Genomic DNA, 22,102 nt, shown 5'->3' on the forward strand with positions numbered 1-22,102 from the left:
ACAGCCCCAGTAGCAAAATCAGAAGAGTCGGTTTCTAGCCGGAACTCTTCATTAAATTCTTGAAATGCTAATATGGGCGCTGTTGTAAATGTCTGTATAAGCTTATCAAAAGCTTTTTGTTTTTTGGTGCCCCAATGCCAAACAATGTCCTTAGTGAGATTATTCAACAGTCTTGTTATCTTCGCAAAGTTTTCAACAAACCTTCAGTAGAAGTTGCCTAAGTCAAGGAAGGCCCTAACTCCTTTTACACGAGTAGGTTCTGGCCAATCCAATATAGCTTGAACTTTCTCAGGGTTCATCCTGATTCCATCCTGTCCTATTATCATACCAAGGAAGTCTACTTCTTTTACTTTAAAATTACATTTTTTGGGTTTGGCAAATAGGTCCCATTCCTGTAAGCGTCAAAGAACTTCTTGCATAATTTTGTCATGCTTAGCCTCATTGTCCAACTTTGTAAATATTAGCAAATCATCAATGTAAATGATGACACAGTTTTTCATATCCGCAAAGATCTTGTTCATCATGCTCTGGAAGGTTACCAGTGAATTGGTCAACCCAAAGAGCATGAAAAGGGGCTTAAAGAATCCTCAGTGGCACGTGAACACGGCCTTCCAAACATTTTTTTCTTTGATGCATACATTATTGTACTCCCATCTGAGGTCCATCTTTGTTAAGATCTTGGCACCAGCCAATTTGTCTACTACCTGACTGATCAAAGACAGCGGATACACATTTTGAACTATGTATTCATTTAAATAATGATAGTCCATAATCATTTGCTTCTTGCCATCCTTTTTAGGAATGAAGAACACCGGAGACATCAGGAAAAATGGGGTGAAAAATGGGGTAGCTATATAGAGCTCTATAGCACTATAAGTACTCATAAAGCTGTTATAGTGGTCAAACCTGTTATAGAACCTCTGCCATCTATAGAGCCTCATATAGCTCTGTAAATGCTCTCATAGATGTTGGAAATTGTTGTGTGGCTGATAAAAAAAAATTAACACAGACAGGATTTGAACTCTCAATCTGCTAGTCAGCTTTTGGGTGACTGATATCACATTTATCCACTACACCATGAGAGCTTATAAAATGTATTATACAGGTGTTGTATATTGACCTTTTATGGACTTAGTTATTTTTTTACTCATTGTCACCACTTATATTTGGATAAATCATTGTTCCTTTTTTTATATATATCAAAGATACAAACTACTATTTCACTACTACAGACTACATAATTAATTAATACTGTATGATTTATTAGCCCTTTCAAGCACCTTGAACTATATTATAACTATGACTTTTGCAGCTATAGGAGCTGTAACAACCAAGAGTTAATTACTCTGGCGCACACAAGAATACACTATAAAGGTAGTGATGGGGGAGTGGTTACCCCTTGAGCTGCAGAGAGTTTGTTGGTAAACAACAGGAGGACTCGCTAAGGAGTCTCCTGGATCTATTGGGGTATATATACTAATACAGAGTGTTTGTACTTATGTACTGTACAGTTAATAAAGTCAGTGGCTGATGATGTTATGGGGCCTAGCCCGCATGACCAGCTCCACTGTGTGAGAGAGTTGTATCTAAAATAAGAAGAAGGCAATGCAGCACGAGAAAGAGGAGTTTGAACAAAAGGGGAAGTTCCGCGTGGCACCATGTGTGAAAGCTAAAGCATACAAGGTTGAAGAGGAGAATGAAAATGAAGGAAAGGTCCAAAAATTGTGTTATCGTAACAGGAGCTATGTAGGCTGCCATATAAAAGCACTTATAGTACCTTGCCTATAATAATATACTTAACTCCAAACACTTCTGGCCTCTTTCTATTATTGAACAGGTTTATTAGATTAATCCAGAGTTTGAGGGAATGATAGATACTTCTCCCCTTGGTTAAATTTTTGCCTACTACTATGCTATAAGAGCTATAAGAGCTATGACTGCACTGATAGTACTATAGTTTCTATGAATGCATTTATATATATAGGTGGTGGCTATATAGCACTATATAGCAAAAGGGTTTTTAGTGATGGATGTCATAGGGCTTTTGGAAGGTCTAATGTAACCCATTTGTTGCGTTGAATTTCCTCTAGAGCTTCCCCAAGGATATTGAGAACATTGTCATGGGAGACATGCAATAGTACAAAGAATGGTGGCGGACCTGCCTCTACAAATCTCTTTGAGAGGAACAATGTGGACCCAAACAAAACCTTGCAGAGGCACTTGAAGTAAGGGATTATAAAGGCAAAATATTCAGATACATTGTTTTCAAGAAACAAACTGAGAGTGTCGACTCTGCCAAAGGTCTGATACTTGTGGAAAGCAGCGTCAAAGCAGCTAAACATTGAAATGAACTTGGGATTTAGCCATTTTTTAATGTCGTCCTTTTCTTTAGCATCTGCATCCTTCATCTCATAGGGCTTTACCATCAAGACTCACATGGCCAGCAATATGTAATAGAATGACTCCAGGTTGTGATAGGCAGTGTGTCAAATATAGTCACCAGGCTGTGCATTTTGCACTTCCCCCGCCATAAAAGGCTCTGTGCCCTGTAAAACGGATACATAAAATAAAATAATAATTGAACAATGGCTGATATAAACACTTACTGTATGCTCAAGAAAATAATTTCTATTATCAACCTACCAGCCCTCCTTACACAACTGTTGTATAACCCCATCAAGAGTACCCTCTGCACTCAGGTTGATTATGATGTAAAAATGAATTTGATGAATAGACACTCTGGTTGGAGTAAATTATTCCTTCCTTGTGGTTAACGGTGGATAGCATGGACTTCACCAACTCTTGCACCTTCTTGACATTACCAGATTTCAATCCAAAATAGCAGTCATCCTGGTCTGAATCTTCAGACACGCCATCTGACACAGGGGGAAAATGTCAAGTTTTCCTTGAAAAAAATGCTGATAAAATTATATCTAAAGACAAAGTAAACACACCTTTTTTCTCCAGATAAAATGGTAACAAAATTCAAAACGATTACTTGAATTTCCCCCTCTTATCTCAGGATGTAGCAGCAAAAAACATTGGACCTTGAATTATCATTTTTCTCACATTAAAATGTTATATGTATTGTCAGGTCATTTTAACTGTTCACAAGTTTTTGTTGAAATCTTTCGACAGTCAAGTTGGTGACTAAATGGCAATTTAATTCATAATTTATGTCAGCATAACAATGTAGATCTTCTCCTTCCTTTTTTACAAATTTTCTCTACCCCAAATTTAGAATTTTTCTTTGAAGAAAATGTAAATAAAATATTGACTAAAAGTGAAAATGTAAGCAGACAAAACAGGTTAAATGTAGAGCTGATTATTTTGTGATGTTGTACTGTGAAAAATATACATTTTACCAGGCCAAAAAGGTTTGAATTTTATTAACCCAAGGATCTAGCAATCATTGAACTAACATTCAAAAATTACTTTCTTTTTTCTTTCTTTTTATACAAAATTTGTTTCAAATTTTCTTTTCAGTTTAATAGCCTTCTAATTTGTGTAGACATGTGATTCACATATATAATGTTCTTTTCATTATTTAACATTTTTCTCACCACAATAAATAATACTATAAACAGCCTTTTTTCTCAAAATAAATTCTAGAAAAATTCAATTGCAACAGTAAACACTACTCTCAACTCATAATTGACTGTTGATTCTAGACAATCACTAGTTACACAGTCAAGTCAACAATCAACAGTCAGTGTCAATAGTCAGCAGTATTACAATTTATTCATAATTGTATCCATATTATTCTTGCCAGTATCATTCTAAATGTATACCTCATGTTCTTCACAATGTGTATCTTCAGACCATCTCTTTGATTCTGTTATCTTCAAGTGTGTGCTATAGTTTTTAGCTCTATTGAAGTTTAATAGGATATTCTTGCTAATGGCAATATACCTAGTAAATTTGTCTTACTTGAGCATAACTGCATTGCCTGACAGTCTTGCTACACTTCCAATATCTGCACCAGTAATCCAGCTATCCCTCTGCACCAACTGGGTTACAACATGCTTGCACCACTGGAACACTCATTTTTGAGTAGGCCGTACAGTCCCCCATTAACTGACATCAATGAGGAAGAGGACTGTTTTCTTCCTACCTCCTATCCATTTTGCTCTTTCAGCCAGAAAAACACCACCACCATCCATACATTGTATAATCATTCTTTGGCTGCAAATAAAGTCTTTCAGGTAGGACATGATTGCCATGCCAATGTCCTGTGGACTGAGAAGGAAAGGGAACAAGCAGTGAGGGGCCATGTAACAACAGACATTAATGACTTGCGCACGCAGGTATGTGGCTACACATTGGGAGCCTTATCCAATCATTTACCTGAGTTATTGTTAGCTTCAGTCTCAGTATCAAGACAGTGTAAAGGCTGCATGTGAGACGTACCTGAGGATCCCAGCAAATATCATTTTCAGGTAAGTTCATTGTACACTCAAGCATTTGGTGCCTTATCAAACTTCTTGATATCAGCCAATCACTCAATATTCGCAACTTAGATGGCTCCCTTATGGTCTTTGTTTGCACATCCCTCCCTGACTATATCTGCTCATCACTATAGCCAAAGCTCCTAGCTGCATTTGAGAATAACGAGCTGATTACTGAGAAGCCAGGTTAACAAGATGAGGATGACATATTTGAGGCGCTACACTCTTCTTGGTACGACCGTCACTGCACAAGGGTAAGTACTGATACAGCCATGTTATTCCTTTCCAGCTGCCCACTAATTTCCTTGAAAACCAGGGAGATGATACTTCAACTGGTATTTTGCCTCTCATGTTAGAGAGGGAAGATGGAAGTTGTACCAACTATTCATCCCTTACCTGTTGAAGGGAATCAAAGATCATGGCACTATTTACCAGACTATCAAAGTTGTCTTTGCAGACCTATTCCATTGGATCCATGATGTGGTAAGCTTAAATATAGTACATTATTGTGGTATCTAATTTAATAATCACTCTATCCACAAGATTGAGCTCCAGCTGCCTGAGAAGTATGAGCTATTGCCTGAAGTTGTGTCAATTTTGCCTGGCAACAATTTGTCTCCAATATTCCCCTTCCTTTCACTGGTGATTAATCTCAATGTCTTTACCAAAGGTCATCAAGATAGCAAAGACAAGGACTTCTGTCTTGTCCTTCCTATTGATAATTTCCAAGGTGGAGCCCTTGTCATGGTTGAAACAGGTCTGGTCTTGGAAATAAGGCAAGTTGACTTCGCCATCTTGAGATCTTGTGACATTATGCACTTCAATCTGCAATACCAAGGTAAGAGAGCATCTTTTGTTTTCCATACTGACAAAGGGTTCTCTTTATGGGCAAAAAATAGAAATAGATGGGCAGATAATGTAGTTTGAATAGTTTAGCTTTTTGCACGTCTTTTCTTTGTGAAGTTAGTATACTTTCAGATGTTCCCACACCAAGATTTGAGTGCCACATTTTCTTCAGAGTCAGCTCTTGATACAATGTAAATGTGATAAACGCTGGTTTGAATGGTTGTTAGGGGGTGGTCTGCTTATCAGGCACACCAACTGCTGAGCTAAAGTACTCCCCTTAACACTGGGGGCCATGTAAAGTTTGGTTCTGATCTCTCTAGTACCTCGTCCTGAGGAGCTCGCCTGTAGGATTTAGGCACACACTTTGTTTCCGGGGGCTAGCAAAAGCTCAACGCCCCACTGGCACCAAAGTTTTACTGTTTGAAAGACTCCACTTAACCATGTGGTCCTGGTTTGCACAAAAGTGTGAGAGAGTAAAGAGAGCAAGTCCTAATGTAATACCCAAAGTTTGTATACTCTGGCACATGTCAAAGACAAGCAAGGACAGGTGAATGGAGGAGAGGATAATCTCCCTTGAGTAGAAACAAATTTGTTATGGGTAAATAACAGGAAGACTCGCTGTGGAGTCTCCTTGGGGTATTTATACTACTACAGACAATTTGTACATGTGTATTATACAGTTGTTGAAAGCAGTGGCTGATGATGTCATAGGGCACAGCCCATGTGACCAGCTCCACTGCAAGAGAGACTTGTAGCTAAGAATAAAGGAAAGCAGTGCAGTGCAAGAAAGTGGAGTTTGAATAAAATGGAAAGTGCCACATGGCACAGTGTGTGAAAACTACAAAATAAAGTTAAAGTGGAGAATGAAATTTAAAAGTCCAAAAATTGTGTATCATAATACCAACTATCACTTTTTAACAGGAACCTTACCATTAAACACTGTGCCCTTAAATAGATCAACTACATTGGCACAGGTGGTACAACAGAAGAGGACTCTGAAGATGAGCTTCTCCTCATGCTTAGCAAATCACAAATTGACAAAGTCATTGCATCTTTTACGCCGAGTATCTCAACTAGTTCTCGCAAACATATTTGTTTATCACACTCTGGGTCTGGAGGCTTAGGTTCTCAGTCAGTGTTTTATAGTATATCAATTATATCTATTTAGACTCATATGTTTATAGTTTGTAACCTATTCACCAACCCGTTCAGAGAAGCATTAGACAGGCAATAAAAGAACAGGGACTCTTTTCTAGGCTATACTAGTAGCATAATGACCTGCTTGTACTAACTTCTGCTATGAATTGTACTAACATATTTTTCTTGCTGTCTGTAATGTAAAACAAGTATACGCAACCCCAACATGTCAAATCCATTCACTCATTCTTGCTCTCTCTCTTACACATATATGTGAACAACTTGATGGTTCCTCAATACATATTCCCCCAGAACACAACAAGTGCACATGTTCAAAATGTGTCAAGAGTATACTGCAATACAAGGTGCAAAGGACAGCAACCACCCAACACCATTTACTTCAAGATAACCAGGAATCAACAAAGAACACAAGCTGTATTAACCTGTCAGAAAATCCCTCACATCCACAACCTTCTAATGCATGACAATGCTCAGCAAGTCCAGATGATGCAAGACCTAATTTTGGCACTCAAGACAATCACACCAATGAATATTCACACCTCCCATTCCAAGGTCAAGGCTTTTATTTTGACAAGCCCCAAGATGATGACTCCAACTATGATCCAACACAGGATAACAGTTGAGACAGCCAGGATCAGCAAGCGGATGAGCCAAGCATAGATCCAAGGCAACCCCCCATACATGTAACCAACAATACCTCCAATAATCCTGACTTTGGCCCAGAAACACTTGTCCCAGCATTTGATAACCCCCCACCACTACACCTTGCATATCTACAAACAGCAATGAGTTATATTGTAGACGGACACACCATAATTGAGGCAATAAATCAATTACAAGGTGCACTTGATTTAATCAATATATGCAGTGCCTTACCAATTGAACCACGCCCTCTGTTTTCCCTTGCTGGAGTCAAAAGTCATCTTGGCTTTGATCTGAATGAATACATAGGATATCAGGCCATATGTACACTATGCTTCAAATATTACACTCCTCAAGATATTCAGAAAACATGAGGACAGATGACTTTGTTACCCGGTTCCTGGCCTCTCCATCCAAGGGGGTCTCAGAAATGAACACGCAGTGGAATTGTTGGAGCACAATGTGTCATCAGCCATTGCACAACAACTTTACATACAGGATATGCAGAGAAAAAACCTTGTAACAGCTGCTGAGGAGGTTCAAAAAATTGGTAGGGCCATAAAGCTCTACGCTATGCAATTTGGTGGTGGGACCACCACCAAAAACAACTATTCCCAGAGGTGCCCTGGGTCATCAGACCAAAATAATAACCATTCTCATGGGTTTAAGCTATTTGGGGTGCAACCAGGGTAGGGAGCCCCCATGGATATTGGCGCAGTCCAAGGCAGACAGATGTGCAGATTCAAGGGGAACTGCTATAATTGCGGCCAGGAGGGACACATGTGCCGAGACTGTAAAAATGGGGTGCAGGCCACCCAACAAAAAATAACCAAGGGTGCCAATTAGAAATGGAGAAAGGATTGACTGTCCATTATATTAAGGGGTAGTATCATTTGCTATGCGGTCAGTATGAATTGATACATTCTGATGATCTTAAAACAGCGGGAAACTGGACTGTGGACACACCTGATTCCCACAGCAGACTCAGAGCGGACTCAATGGGAGCCAACTCAGCAGAGTAGCCCCGACACATGTACTGACCTTTTATTGGATTTCGAGAGCCGCACAGCTATCTGCATGGTAAAACAGGTGTGGTCCATTATTTGCTCACACAGCTGGCCACAGACATCGAATCAGGACACTCGGCACACCTAATTCCCATGCTCAGTGTGCATACTCAGTCAACGCTTGATGTCTGTTACCAGCTATGTGAATATGTATGAGCAGCATACCTGTTTACCATGCAAATAGCTGTGCGGCTCTCCAAATCCAATAAAAGGTCAGTACATGTGTCTAGCGTAAAAATTTATAATAGGTACTTATAAAGGGAGGTGAGCCTACTGGATATGCAATTGACAATCTGACCATGCTTTCTACTTACTCAGGATCAATGAGTGCTAGATCCACCTTTCACGCCACAGTCACAGTATCTCAGTCCAGGGAGTCTGTGAGAGAATGCTCTTCTACCTACTCCATGGCAGTATTGCCACTACCCATCTCACGTCAGTTGTCAATTTCCACTAGCAAGGTATTGCCCTCTGCACAGCTACAGCTTGCATCTCCCTCTCCAAAGCAGTCCCCTGTGGCACCAATAATATTAACACCCTTCACAGATGAGGGTAAGTCGACTCATAAAGAGGCTTGTACACACTTACATACAATCACCAGCCTTGGAAAAGACTGTGTCTGTCACCATGCCTATTGTACTTCAAAATGCATTAGATATTATCTCAAACAGCACATAAGATTCTTTCTCACCTGTTGTATGTTTATTATTATTTTTTTCACAGCAATAAGTTTATTCTCCGTTAAATCTTCAGAGGCTTCAGTCAGAAATTATTTGCACAATTCTCATCCATTGTTGATGATGCTAAAGTAGCAATAAGGTATGCCTCTTTCCATAATGGCCCTTATGGGTGTTTTTGAGCGCTCCCTGAAGGGCCCTTCCTACAACAAAAATAAATCAAGCGCTGACGCAAATGAGTCTGCTCTTAGAGGTATGCACAATAATGGCCCTAATAAGTATGTATAATAGCTAAAACGGTGTATGTAGGAATTCATGATTGGGAAATGCAGAATTTGCACAACCCACATGGCTACTATGCCCATGCCATCCACTATCCACTTACATGACTTAGATGACCTTAAGGTTGTTGTCCTGATGTTGATAGTGAAGATGAACCTCTTCATAAGAGGGCCAGGAATAGCATGGAAGAGGAACTAGAAGATGAAGATGAAGATGCTCTGATGCAGACCTTTAGACGCTTGACAGGCAAGTAACTCAACCTTAGCTATAAGCTTTACTAATGCAGCATCATCAGAAGAAATCTCACAGCAAGTTACTCCATTACCTTCATTGACCCAGGAGCTGGACAATCCTTGCTACAAACAAATAGTGTCATCATTGCATACTGATGTGAGTTTTACCTTTTTTTTCTAGTTCACTGATCCACATATACAAATACAAATTACTGCATCACTAGCTGAAAGTGTCCGGTTGGTTAACGATAAGCGTAAAAGGAATAGCAATAGTTCTCCTTCATTAACACCTTCCAGAGATTCCAAGGTAAGTGTGCAATATGTTTAAAGATTATAAGGCTTATATTCTACACAGGCCGTCATCACTAGCTTTAGCCCCACCAGCTCCAGGCTGGCTAAAGCAGGACATTCTCAAATGTGTGTCATTCTTTCTACTGTGAAAGGCTTCCCAGGTACTGATGAACGAGATGAACCTGTTTAGAATGTGATCATCAAAGTTGCAAGTTGTTCTTCACTATGCAAGACTACCATAGTAGATTTGGAGAATGCAAGGAACGAGCAGAAAAAAAGTAGACTCATTGATTATGTGAGTGAGAACAATGCTTCCAATATTACTAATATTAAAATTTTAAACAGGTGTGGACGGCTGCAGCTCAGCTTAGAGGTGAAGTCAAACAAAAGGCTAGGATACTCATTCTCTCAGAATACGCCCTCAAAAACAAGCTTCCAGAGGAAGTACATACTATAATGGAGTGGTTGTTGAGTAATGGAAAAGGTGTCTTTACATTTGGTGGTTTGGATATTTCTGTAAGTGTTCATATGTACTCTTCTTAAACATTTTATGACTATGTATTTCAGACTTAACCATATGATAAGCAAAAACCTTTTGGACATTGCATCATCAAGCTACTAGTTCAGGTTCAGTGGTTCCATAAGAAGGGGGAGGGTGTCCTCTATCCAAGTGATTTCAAAGACTCACCTTTTCCATTAATTGCCTTGGCTATTACAGCTGTGAGTTTGTGGTGTAATATACATGAATTTTCCTCACTCTATATTTCACAGGTCGAAAACTGTCTTCATGAACTTGCAAAAAGTGTTTGCACCACCTTGAATTTCTCTGAACAGGTCTACAGGCCCAGGTAAATTCAATATCCACTCTACGTCAACCTTTACTCACAAGTGTTTATCAGATATTTATATTATCTGTCCAGGTTAGAAGAGCTACAAAGGAAGGCTCCTAGGTGGTTTTTGCAGTTTCGTAAAAACACTTACAACAATATTCTGTGAGTAGCCTACCAAATTATTTTAGAACAACACTCATAAGCATTATATTACACACAGTCAACAGTGTGATTTACAGTACTTGAATGCACAAGAGGACAACTGGGAGGATGAGGTTGATTATGCAGCGCTTGAAGATTCAGCATCCTTATAATTGTTGATACATGCATGTCATTATATGGTATCAGAAATATACTATAATATATTCTCTGTATATGATCTCTGGCTAGGATGCTATAATAATAGTGAACAAAACTGAGAGAATATGAAAACTATGATAAGCTTGTGGAACATATATAATATGACCATTCTGAAATAACCATTGATGGTTGCTATATCTATTATATTCTATGAGAGCAACCATAGTAGAGATGGATTGTATATATCACTTCTGTGATACTATAGCTGGTATAGCAAACATCTCAAAATAGCCCTGCTATATAGAGCTATATAATAGGGACTTGTTTAGGCGTACTATAGCTACTATTTTCCCTATATAGCACTATAACAGCTATGATAGCTATAAAAGGAAACTATGGTTTTTCCTGATGGTATACATCTATCTGCTAATAGTAGATCTACACTGATGCCTATGTACTTGATATCTGACACTTTGTTTGGTGGTACAACAGCAACATACTCTTCCAGTTTCAACTCGAAAAACCTGACCTCCAACATTAGCGACACAATCATCTCAAATATCCTCAGACTGACGGCGATCAGTTCTGTGGGTGCAGTTCGCCCTAGGTGAGTCAAAATAAACAGCTTTATCCTCCCCAAAATGACCCTCCCAACACGGACATGCTCATCCCATCTTAGAAACAAATAATCAACCCCCAGCTGTCTTTTTACTCGAGCAAAGTCAAGCTCTCTGTGAAAGTGTTTGTTCCACCCACTTTGAGGGCCCCACCCTATTCCCCAAGCTCCAAACGCACACTCGATCCCAACAAAATCTTTCCTGATATTCTGCCAGCCAAAATTGCTGGTTATATAATCCTCCAGTGAGTCTGAACTGGTGATCGCCTCAGCTCCATTGATTCCACCTGGAGTAGCAATCCCGGGATTGTCTGGCTTGTGAAATAGGGTGATCTTAGCTTTATCATTGTGTTTTCTTCTCATTAAAGGTATATCAGCAGTTTTATAGACATATACACAGGATATCAACTCACTTGTCACGATATCTGTGGTATGATCAGGCCAGAAACTCGACATTCAAAGCATAATATACTCACTGTGCTGAACATTCCCTCGCCTTTGCATTTTGGATTGCATGGACTCTATTTAGACGGTTCACTGGGGCTATCACAGTATACAAGGAGGACAGTTACTTGGCATTCAAAAGCCATTTTTTTGTAGCAAGAAATTGCTTTTCTTTCTTCTGTGGTGAGTCTTGCAATATATGTTTTGTTGTCCACTTGCTCATGGTTGTGGCTGACATATGATTGCAGCGATAGTATCAGCTTGGCAAAAAAAAAAACAAGATCAAAGTTAGACTCGCGTAGATCCAGAGTTATATCAAACTATAGTGTACCGTTCACTATAGCTGTAACATAATGTACAATCCAGTGTATTTTGTAGCCCACTAGGAATATAGGTGACAATAATATGATTGGAGGGCCTTTTTGGATGTCGTGAGTAATATTAATATGTTGAAACTGAGGAAGAGAAGCAGACATCCTAGTACATTGAACAATATCACAAGATTGTAGAACACGCACTGAATTGAGTATAGTGTAGTATTGACATTTACACCAGCATTTTATGCAAATGCTGGCTTCACTGTATAATTCAAACTTATTAATATGTTACGAGTACTTATTTTTCTGATATGCATGTAGTGATTTGCGGATATAAAAATATCAAGACATCATGTTAGCCAATGCTATTTCTACATTACATTGTAATTTGTATAAAACCATATTTTAATATAATGTACAAGTCAGTAATTTGGTTGTAGTCAATCACAGAAAACTTACAAGGCTCATAATACCTGACTAAATTGTTCCACCAGATCGTCAAAATTATCGTCCGTTACAAAGTCATCAAGTTCCAAGGAGGGTTGGGTGGGATCAGGGCTATTGGTTTGCACATGCCAGAAACAACTACCGGGCACAGCTGCAGCGCACACTGCACCTAGTTTGTATTTCTGTCTGTATTTCCCAAGCGCTTCCTCAAAGCTCCTGTACCTCTTGAACCTGTGTAACAGATATGGTAGTAGTTTTTGACCATGTCCTTGTAACGGTCTTGTTACAAAACCCTGGTGATGCTGGAATGGCGGTTATGAAGAAAGCTTATTCCACAATCCCATGCTAAAGCCAAAGTACGCATACCTGAAGATTGGGAGTTATTAGTATGTTGACTTGACATCTGTGTTGTTTGAGGATAAGATGTGGGGTCCAATGTGATTGATGCGGCATAACTGTACTACAAATCAGTCATATCACGACCGCACGTGACAAACCCTGATTAATTGTTGATCAGGAGGACAGTGAGATTTAGACTCTAGTCTATGCTATCATTAAGACTTTGACCGGCAAACAATTCTCCTTCCTCTTATTGGCCTTGTTTCCCCTGAGAAACTAAAACCACTGCTGAAACAACGTGAAAGGAGATGGTTAGCACAGGAGCAACACGACCAAAGGGATGCACCAGCCTGTCCTCTGGAAAAGTTCGTCAAGTGGGATCCTCTCAAAATCAATATGGCCAGCAAATTAAGCAAACAAGTAAGACTTTGAGCTCAAAAGGTATTGCAAAATGAATTGCTGAAGGAGATGAACGGCAAAAAATATGGATAGAAGGTGAGTGCATTGTATTTCAGAATAAAACCGAGACATACTTTACATGGGTTAGAAATGACTGCTAGCAAAAGGAGAGCATTGGAGGCTTTGAAGCACCTTCCTACCGTGGAAAACTTGGAAATGGACCAGATGGATTACTGGGAAGATAAAAACATTGATATCAAAAAAATCCTTGATGGTTCGGAGGCACTGAATATGAGTCATGCTGGAGGAGAGTTCGAGCTGTTGGCCCAACAAATGAAGTCGGACATCTTACAAAGGTGAGTAAAACGCATCTGGTTTAATAGATTTGCTGTGCTTACCATTGCCAGCTGTCTTCAACATTGTAAACCATGGCGTCAAGATCATCAAAATTGCCGTGATCGAATTTTATGTAGGGTCAAAGCCTTTGATAAGCAACTTGCAACACTGATAGATGCATACATGGAGTGGTGTTACAAACATAAGGGAAGTGCTGACCATGGCTTGTTCAGAGATTATTATCAGTCCAACTCAGAGGCATCAGAAGGTGCTGGCAGTGTTAAAGTCAAAGTGGTAGACATTTACTGTGAGTCTTTGTCTACTTGTAAGCGAATCTCACAGGTACCAACAATATGGTTTGATCAGACGAAGTCATATGGCTTCCTTGGCAGCATTTGTGAGTGCAACATACTCTGCTTTGGTACTTGATAAGCTAATCATTGATTGCTTCTTAGAGCTCCAGGATACAATGCTGCCTTTGTACATGAAAATTTATCCGGAGATGGGGTATTGATGGGGTTGGGATGCTCAATCAATATCCGAATGACCGGATAGGTTTTTATTTGTATCACCCAGGGTAAGTTTGTAGTTAGCTGTTCCTTTTATATATCTGAAGATGCATTTTACAGCTTGCCAATGAATTTGGCCTGGGTTATTTGAAAATTGAGGTAACAATGAGACAGCAAATGCAATGTCTTGCCTCATTCCTAGAATAAGGTACATTAGCTTGCTGATTGCCTCTCAATATGGTATATTTGGCTTTGATTCATTTTTGCAAAGACATTGATCCGTTGATAGGTTATTTCCTATCTCAAGGGGTGTGGTGACAGGCTTACATTCTTCCATGCTAAAGTGTGTTAGAGACAATTCTATGTATGCCTTTTGTGAGAGTGTAATTGTTTTTGTGGTGCGATTACGAGTGATTTGAATTTTGAGAAGCCAGTAAATAGGACCAAGGTCGGTGATGTCATATTTTTTCTTTATTTGTTGCTTTAATTCAATTATAGCATGCACAGGTTCTGCCATTATTGCCATGTCATCAACTTACACACCAACAGCTATATGGCCTTTACTGTGTTTTTCTAATGAAAACAGCATGGTCATGTTTTGAACATATAAAGTACATGTGTTCAAACATTTTTGTAAGTTGTTTGTACCATCCTAGACCTGCTTGCTTAAGCCCATATAATTCTTTCTTTAGCTGGCATACTAGGCCTTGCTGACTGTCTTTAAGGTAGCCTGGGGGATGGTGCATATATATATCTTCTTCAAGGTATGCATTTAAATATGCACTTTTGACATCTATCAGATGTATTTTCCAGTCCTTCACAGCAGTGTATGCAAGTATAGTTCAATGAGAGGTTAGGCAGGCAACTGCAGAGTAAGTTTCATTGTAATCAATGCCATACTTCTGTATATTGCCATTAGCAACCAATCTGACTTTGTATCACAGAATCTCTCCTTGAGCATCATACTTTATTTTTGTGACATAGTGGCAGCAAATGATGTTGGCATCAAGTGGGGGTTTTACTAACACCCATGTTTCCAAAATTTCCAGCTGCTTCAATTCTTTGTCAATAGCTTGCTGTCATTCAATAGCATTTGGTCCATTTAGGGCCTTATTTATGCTGGGGCTATCATTTGGGTGATCAACAAGGAGAGCAGATGCATTCAGTGCTTTGTAGTAACCGGGGGGCTTTATGGTGGTTCCTTGTCTGGATCTTCTCACTTCAGGTTGATGGCTAGAATTAGGTGCGTTGTGATTTGTTTCAGTGGGATTTATGATGTTGATAGGAAGTGATTTTTTGTTCATAATTTTGTTGTCCTGAATAAACCAGTCCTCCCCTTCAATTTTGGCAACATCTCTTCCAGTTGTCTGGGGTTTGAATGTGTAGTTTTGTTCTACACTGACTGTTTTTTTGTTTGGCCAGTAGACTCTAATGGCTTTACTTTGGGTATTGAACCCCACAAAATGTCCAGCCTTGGCTTGTGGATCTGGTTTGCCAGCTGAGTTGTCTTTTATATAGACCTCTGCACCAAATTCACAAAGATTGGCTAGATTTGGTTTTTTGCCCAAGGCCATTTCATACGGGGTTTTTTCTTTAATTGCTCTGGTAGGTGATTGGTTTCTGAGCCAGTTCGCTTAATTGATGGCTTTGTCCCATAGAAACTTTGGAAGTTTGGCATCAATCAATATAGCCCTAGTATGTTCGAATAGGGTTTTGTTGAGACGTTCAGCAACACCATTCTGTTGTGGGGAGTCATGGACCATCAACTCTCTAATGGTTCCTTAATCTTTTAGGTGAGTTTCAAATAATTTATCAAGGTATTCTCCACCCCAATCTGATCTCAGTATTTTTATCTTTGTATTTTGTTGTGTTAACAACCAGGCTTCAAACTATTTGTATATTTACATGGCTTGGTCTTTGCTGCATAGGAGGCGTATGTGGGATTCCCTTGACCAGTCATCCATAAAAAATATAGTGTATCATTGCCCTTTAATATCTTCCACAACTGCTGGTCCCCAGAGATCTGAATAGATTTTCTCAGCGTAGGTTGAAGCACGGGTATACAATTCTTTAGGGAACAGTTTTCTGTTTGCTTTGGCCATAATGCAGGGTTCACAGAATGTTTCTGATTGGGATACATCTAGTTATATCCCTTGGATCATTCCAGATTCTACTTGATGTTTTGCAGATTGATAGGATATGTGACCCATTGATTGTTACAACCAAGAGTTTGTATACTCTGGCCCACAACTCAGACAAAGCTATAAAGAAGTGAGGAGAGTGGTTACCCTTTGGATAGGACCAAGTTTGTTGTGGGTAAACAACAGGAGGACTCGCTAAGGAGTCTCCTTGATCTATGTGGTATATATACTACTACAGGTTGTTTGTACATGTGTACTATACAGTTGATGGGAGCAGTGGCCGATGATATCATAGGGTACAGCCCGTGTGACCAGCTCCACTGCGTGAGAGACTTTTTGTAGAAAAAAGCAGTGCAGCACAAAAAAGTGGAGTTTGAATAAAATGGAAAGTGCCGCATGGCAAAGTGTGTGAAAACTACACAAGAAAGTTAAAGAGGAGAATGAAAATTAAAGGTCCGAAAATTATGTATTGTCACACTACCCCCCTTCTAAGGCTTGACTTGCAGGCAAGACCAAGTACTGGAGGTGATAGTTAAATGTTTGGGCATAGGTTGAAAAAGGAAACAAAAAGTGTTGGATTCTTAGAATAAAATGTTTGGACAGCATTGCGGGAATTGTCCAGATGGGCTTCTGGCTCCCATGTTCTGTCTTTGTCTCCATAGCGCTTCTATAGGACTAGGAACCCTAATTTTCCACGCTTCAAGCATGCATCCACCACTCATTTGACTTCAAATTCTTCTTCACCTTCCTGGGTGACTACAACTGGTCTGGGCTGGTCTACAGGCTGTCCTGGCAGTGGCCCTTTGTAGGGTTTTACACGGCTTATATTGAACGTGGGTACTACCCTCATTCGTTTTGGGAGTTCCAGCTCCACCGCGTTGGGTTTGACTTCCTTAATCCGGTAAGGGCCAATCCACTTTTCGGTCAGTTTTCTAGACTGCCGATCCTTTAATTTTAAGTGGTCAGTATCTAACCAGACCAGGTTGCTGACCTTGTAGTCAGGGGCCTTAGAGCATCTACACTCTGCCCTGTCTTTCATCTGCTCTGCAGTTTTGAATAGCGCCTTGCGCGTTTCGTCTAAGACAGATTTCATGTCCTTAGCCATGTTCCCTGCAGCCTCATTTTTGCTTTTACCAGGTTCTACACCTATTCTGTGGAGGTACAACCTAGTAACCTCGAATGGTGCCTTTCCTGTAGTCGACAACTGTTTGATATTATAAGAGAACTGGGCTATCTTTAGCCACTTGGCCCAATCTGTCTGCCTGTCATTAATAAATATTTGGAGGTATTGCTTCAACTCCTGGTTGAGTCTCTCCGTTTGTCCATTGGTCTGCGGATGGAACACCGTTGATAATTTAGGTTTGATGCCCAGCATCCGGCATAATTCTTTCGTAAACTCACTAGCGAATTGAGGTCCTCTATCGGAGGTAACCGTTTCTGGCAACCCATGGATGGACCATACAAAATCTATAAATAGATCTGCCGTACCAGTGGTGGTAATGGTTTTATTGGTAGGTATGAACACCACTTCTTTGGAGAAGCGATCCACTACTACCATTACTGAATCGTACCCATTTGACTCGGGCAGATCCGTTGTGAAATCAACCGATATATCCTGCCAGGGACCAGCTGGTATCGGGTTCGGCATAAGCTTACCAGCCGGCGGTTGGTGAGAATTCTTAGCCATGGCACATCTCAAACAGGATTTTACGTATTCCTGTACGTCTTTGACCATGCCAGGCCACATGTAGCTTCTGGAGATCAACTCCATTGTTCGTTGCCACCCAGGCTGCCCAGCCACTGGAGTGTCATGATGTCTATCTATTGCCTTGATCCTTGCTAACTCAGGCACATAGATTTTGTCTTTAAAATGGAAGAGCCCGTCTTCCCATAAATAGTTTTCATTGCCATCAAAGTGCGCCTTCTCTTCTAAGGAGATGTCTTTCTTGAAGACTTCCAGAAGATTCGAATCCTGCTCAATTCTAACATTGGCAACCCTTGATTGATCTATCAAGGTAACACCTTTGTTGTCATCTTTGATGTTGTTGGCATGATCCTCTCTTCTGGACAAAGTGTCTGCTTTCCCGACAGAGCTTCTAGGCTTATGAATTAATTTATAATTAAACCAAGACAAATATACCACGTAGCAGGCCTGTCTTTGATTCAAGTCTCGGGCCGTCATAAGATACTCCAGATTTTTATGATTGGTCCAAATTTCAAATTGGTGCCTAGCACCTTCTAAGTAGTGCTGCCAGTGCTCTAGAGCTCTAATAATGGCCAGCATCTCATTATCATATATTTGATAGTTGCGCTCTGTAGGCGACAAACTATACGATAAATAGGCACAAGGCCTCCAAAGATTGTCAGGGCATTTAATTGACAAAACGGCCCCAGTATTAAAATCAGAAGAGTCGGTTTCTAATCGGAACTCTTTGTCTAATTCTGGAAATGCTAATATGGGCGCCATTGTAAACACCTGTTTAAGCTTATCAAAATCTTCTTGTTCTTTGGCGCCCCAGTGCCAAAAAATGTCCTTTTTAGTGAGATCATTCAATGGTCTCGTGATTTTTGTGAAGTTTTTGATAAACCTTTTGGTAGAAATTCCCTAAGCCAAGGAAGGCCCTAACTCCTTTGACGCGAGTAGGTTCTGGCCATTCCAAGATAGCTTGAACTTTCTCAGGATCTATCCTGATTCCGTTCTGGCCTATGATCATACCGAGGAAGTCTACTTCCTTCACCTTAAAATTACATTTTTCGGGTTTGACAAATAGGTCCCGTTCCTGTAAGCGTTAAAGGACTTCTTGCACAATCCTGTCATGCTCAGCCTCATCGTCCGACTTTGTAAATATTAATAAATTGTCAATGTAAATGACAACACAGTTTTCCATATCCGCAAAGATCTCGTTCATCATGCTCTGGAAGGTTGCCGGTGAGTTGGTCAACCCAAAGAACATAACAAGGGGTTCAAAGGATCCTCGGTGGCACGTGAACACGGCCTTCCAAGCATCTTCTTCTTTGATTCGTACATTATTGTACCCCCATCTGAGATCCATCTTTGTCAAGATCTTGGCACCAGCCAATTTGTCTACTAGCTGACTGATTAAAGGCAGTGGATACGCATTTTTAACCGTGTTCTCATTCACATAACGATAGTCCATAATCATACGCTTCTTACCATCCTTTTTAGGAATGAAGAACACCGGGGACGTCATAGGGCTTTTGGAAGGTCTGATGTAACCCTTCCTAAGCTGTTCGTCTATGAAACTTGATACCTCATCTCTTTCTGGAGCAGAGAGGGGAATCATGTGTCCTTTTCTCGGTTTGAACGTGTCCTTCAAATCTATTGCATGGTCCCAAGGCTTAGCCTCTGGGAAGTGTTCCGATTTATGTTTAGAAAAGACTTTCCAGAAGTCATGGTACTCGGGAGGCACCAGCCTCTTAATCTTTTCTTCGGGTTTTACCTCATCATCGTCATTGTTGATCTTTTCTAAAGATCTGAGCTCATAAACGTGACCAGTGTTTATCTTTTCAATACGCTTATTGTGATGGACATGATTTGGTTTACCCAAGTTTACACACTCCTGAGGGCAACGTGACAATGTGACAACCTCTGTCTGCCAGTCAATCTCAGGATTGTGTTTAAATAGCCAGGTTCAGCCTAAGATTAAATAAATCTTCCCTAGTTGGGTAGCCTCGGCGGTGACTCGTTCTCTGTGTCCTTGGTATTCGACAACAAAAGAACATTTGTGCGTGATGCAGCCACCCGCGTTAAGTGTACCGTCAACGTTATAGACAGGAATAGATATATCTAGTTTTACAAGGGGGAGTCCAATTTGCTCCGCCCAGACCTGATCTACGAAAATTCCGTTAGCGCCTGAATCAAGCAGTGCACTGGTTGGGTGTACTATGCCTCGAGCGAGGTTTTCCACACCGACGTCTAAACAGATTTCTTCTTGGAATAAATACGTGCGCATCAACACACGCCTTGGGATTTTGGGAAAGGGTGGCTCCAAAGAAGAAGAAAGGGTATCAAAAGTTACATGTTTTTATATTTTATTTTTACCAGAATCAAGCACCCTAGTGTTTGTCTCGCCAGGGCCACGCTCCAAGGGAGACACTGGTGCAGCGGTAGTATCATTAATTTTACAGTCACATTGCTTCATACAAGTATATACTTCAGATAGCAAATTTAAAAATCTATTTACAAATTGGGGAGCCATCCCCGTCTTTCCTTTATTGCTCATGCAACACCCCGGAGCAGGGGCCACCTTGTTGTGGTTTACTTCATTGTTCATAGGAGCGAAGGCACTCAAGTGACCTATGTTCTGAACTCTTTTCCCTGAGCCTTCATTTCATTGACCTGCTGGTCATAGAAAAAGGCCCGGATTGTGTTGTATGAACGACCGGCCAAAGAGTTGAGCCGATTGTCCGGTTTTTTGGTTTCTAATTGGCGCGCCTGGCGTCCTTGGTTATTTTTTTGTTGAGCGGCCTGCACTCCTTTTCTGCAGTCTCGGGACATGTGTCCCTCTTGGCCGCAATTGTAGCAGTTCCCTTTGAATCTGCGCATCTGTCCCTCTTGGACCATGCCGATATCCATTGGGGCTCCCTGCCCTGGTTGCAGCCCGAACGGCTTGAACCCGTGAGAATGTTTATATTGGTTCGATGACCCAGGGCGCATCTGGGATTTGTTGTTTATAGTGGTGGGCCCGCCACCTTGGTGCATTTGGTAAAGCTCCATGGCTCTACCAATTCTTCGTACTTCCTCAGCCGCCAGGGCCAAGTTCTCATTTCTAGCATCCTGCAGATAGATCTGTTCTGCAATGTGAGGGTTCACATTGCATTCCAGCAGTTCTACTGCGTGTTCATTTCTGAGCCCTCCTTGGATGGAGAGGGCCAGGAACCGGGTAATGTAATCATCCGTCCTCATATTTCCTTGTTTGAAGGAACGGATTTGCTGACGTGCCCAGTCACGCTCAGCTTGTGGTTTGAAGTATTTTTCGATCTCCTTCTTGAGATCATCCCAGGTCGGCCACACTCCCGCAGTGTAGCATTCCTGCAATCTAACTTGGGCGTATCGACCCGCCACAGGTCCTTTTAGTCGAGATAGCACCGCAGTGGCTACCTCAAAATTGTCGGCAAATGCATCCCAATTTGCCTTGACCCAAATTTGGAGCTTGATCCACCACTTGGTGAATTGTGCTCTGTCTCCTTCGAAGGCGCCAGGGTCAGTGACGACTTCGACTTTCTTGTTGAATTTCTTTTCCACCAAGGGGGTTGCCGCAGGAGGGTTCGTCTGCAGCTCGGCGAGTTGCGAGGTCAATGTTGCATCTGCGTACGCATGGCGTGTAGCAGAGCATTCATATCTTGTTGCAACAACATGTCGACTTGTTCTCTTTGTGAAGTAATAAAAAAAATGTAACTGGGGGTCCTCGCTTGCTATCTGCGGATCAACCTCTTCCCAGCTGAGTATTGGATCTCAATCTCCGACTACCCACACTATAGTATTTGAAGTTTTTATATAAAAGGTATTTGTAATAAACCCTGGTCCGAACGGTTGTCAGGGGGTGGTCCGCTTGTTAAGCTGTCAACCCTTCTCCAACTGGCGGAGGCAAGTGCCCGGCCTGGTCAGAGGAGAACAAAGAAGAAATTTTGTATGTAAATTCTAATCAACAGCGGTTCCACACCAACTGCTGAGCTAAGTACTCCCCTTAACACTGGGGGCCGCGTATCGCAGGCTTTGGTTCTTCTCCCAAAGCACTACAAGGCCGTCGCGAAGAGCG

General features: G+C 40.9%; 2 protein-coding genes across 2 annotated transcripts; both read left to right on the plus strand.

Moving 5' to 3' along the window:
- Positions 1-8,997: 8,997 nt before the first annotated feature.
- SERLADRAFT_432316 (uncharacterized protein) lies at positions 8,998-10,788 on the plus strand (the record flags this gene model as incomplete). The annotated part of the gene is made up of 9 exons (XM_007312528.1): positions 8,998-9,091; positions 9,578-9,660; positions 9,709-9,828; positions 9,877-9,939; positions 9,990-10,160; positions 10,230-10,364; positions 10,416-10,492; positions 10,565-10,636; positions 10,695-10,788. The coding sequence occupies 9 exons, from the start codon at positions 8,998-9,000 to the stop codon at positions 10,786-10,788; spliced, it is 909 nt and encodes a 302-aa protein (XP_007312590.1).
- A 2,698-nt stretch (positions 10,789-13,486) lies between these two features.
- Positions 13,487-14,227, plus strand: SERLADRAFT_432317 (uncharacterized protein; the record flags this gene model as incomplete). Its single annotated transcript, XM_007312529.1, has 4 exons — positions 13,487-13,692; positions 13,810-13,979; positions 14,039-14,069; positions 14,128-14,227. The coding sequence occupies 4 exons, from the start codon at positions 13,487-13,489 to the stop codon at positions 14,225-14,227; spliced, it is 507 nt and encodes a 168-aa protein (XP_007312591.1).
- Positions 14,228-22,102: the final 7,875 nt, after the last annotated feature.

Source organism: Serpula lacrymans, assembly GCF_000218685.1.
Source record: "Serpula lacrymans var. lacrymans S7.9 unplaced genomic scaffold SERLAscaffold_1, whole genome shotgun sequence".
Taxonomy (NCBI): domain Eukaryota; kingdom Fungi; phylum Basidiomycota; class Agaricomycetes; order Boletales; family Serpulaceae; genus Serpula; species Serpula lacrymans.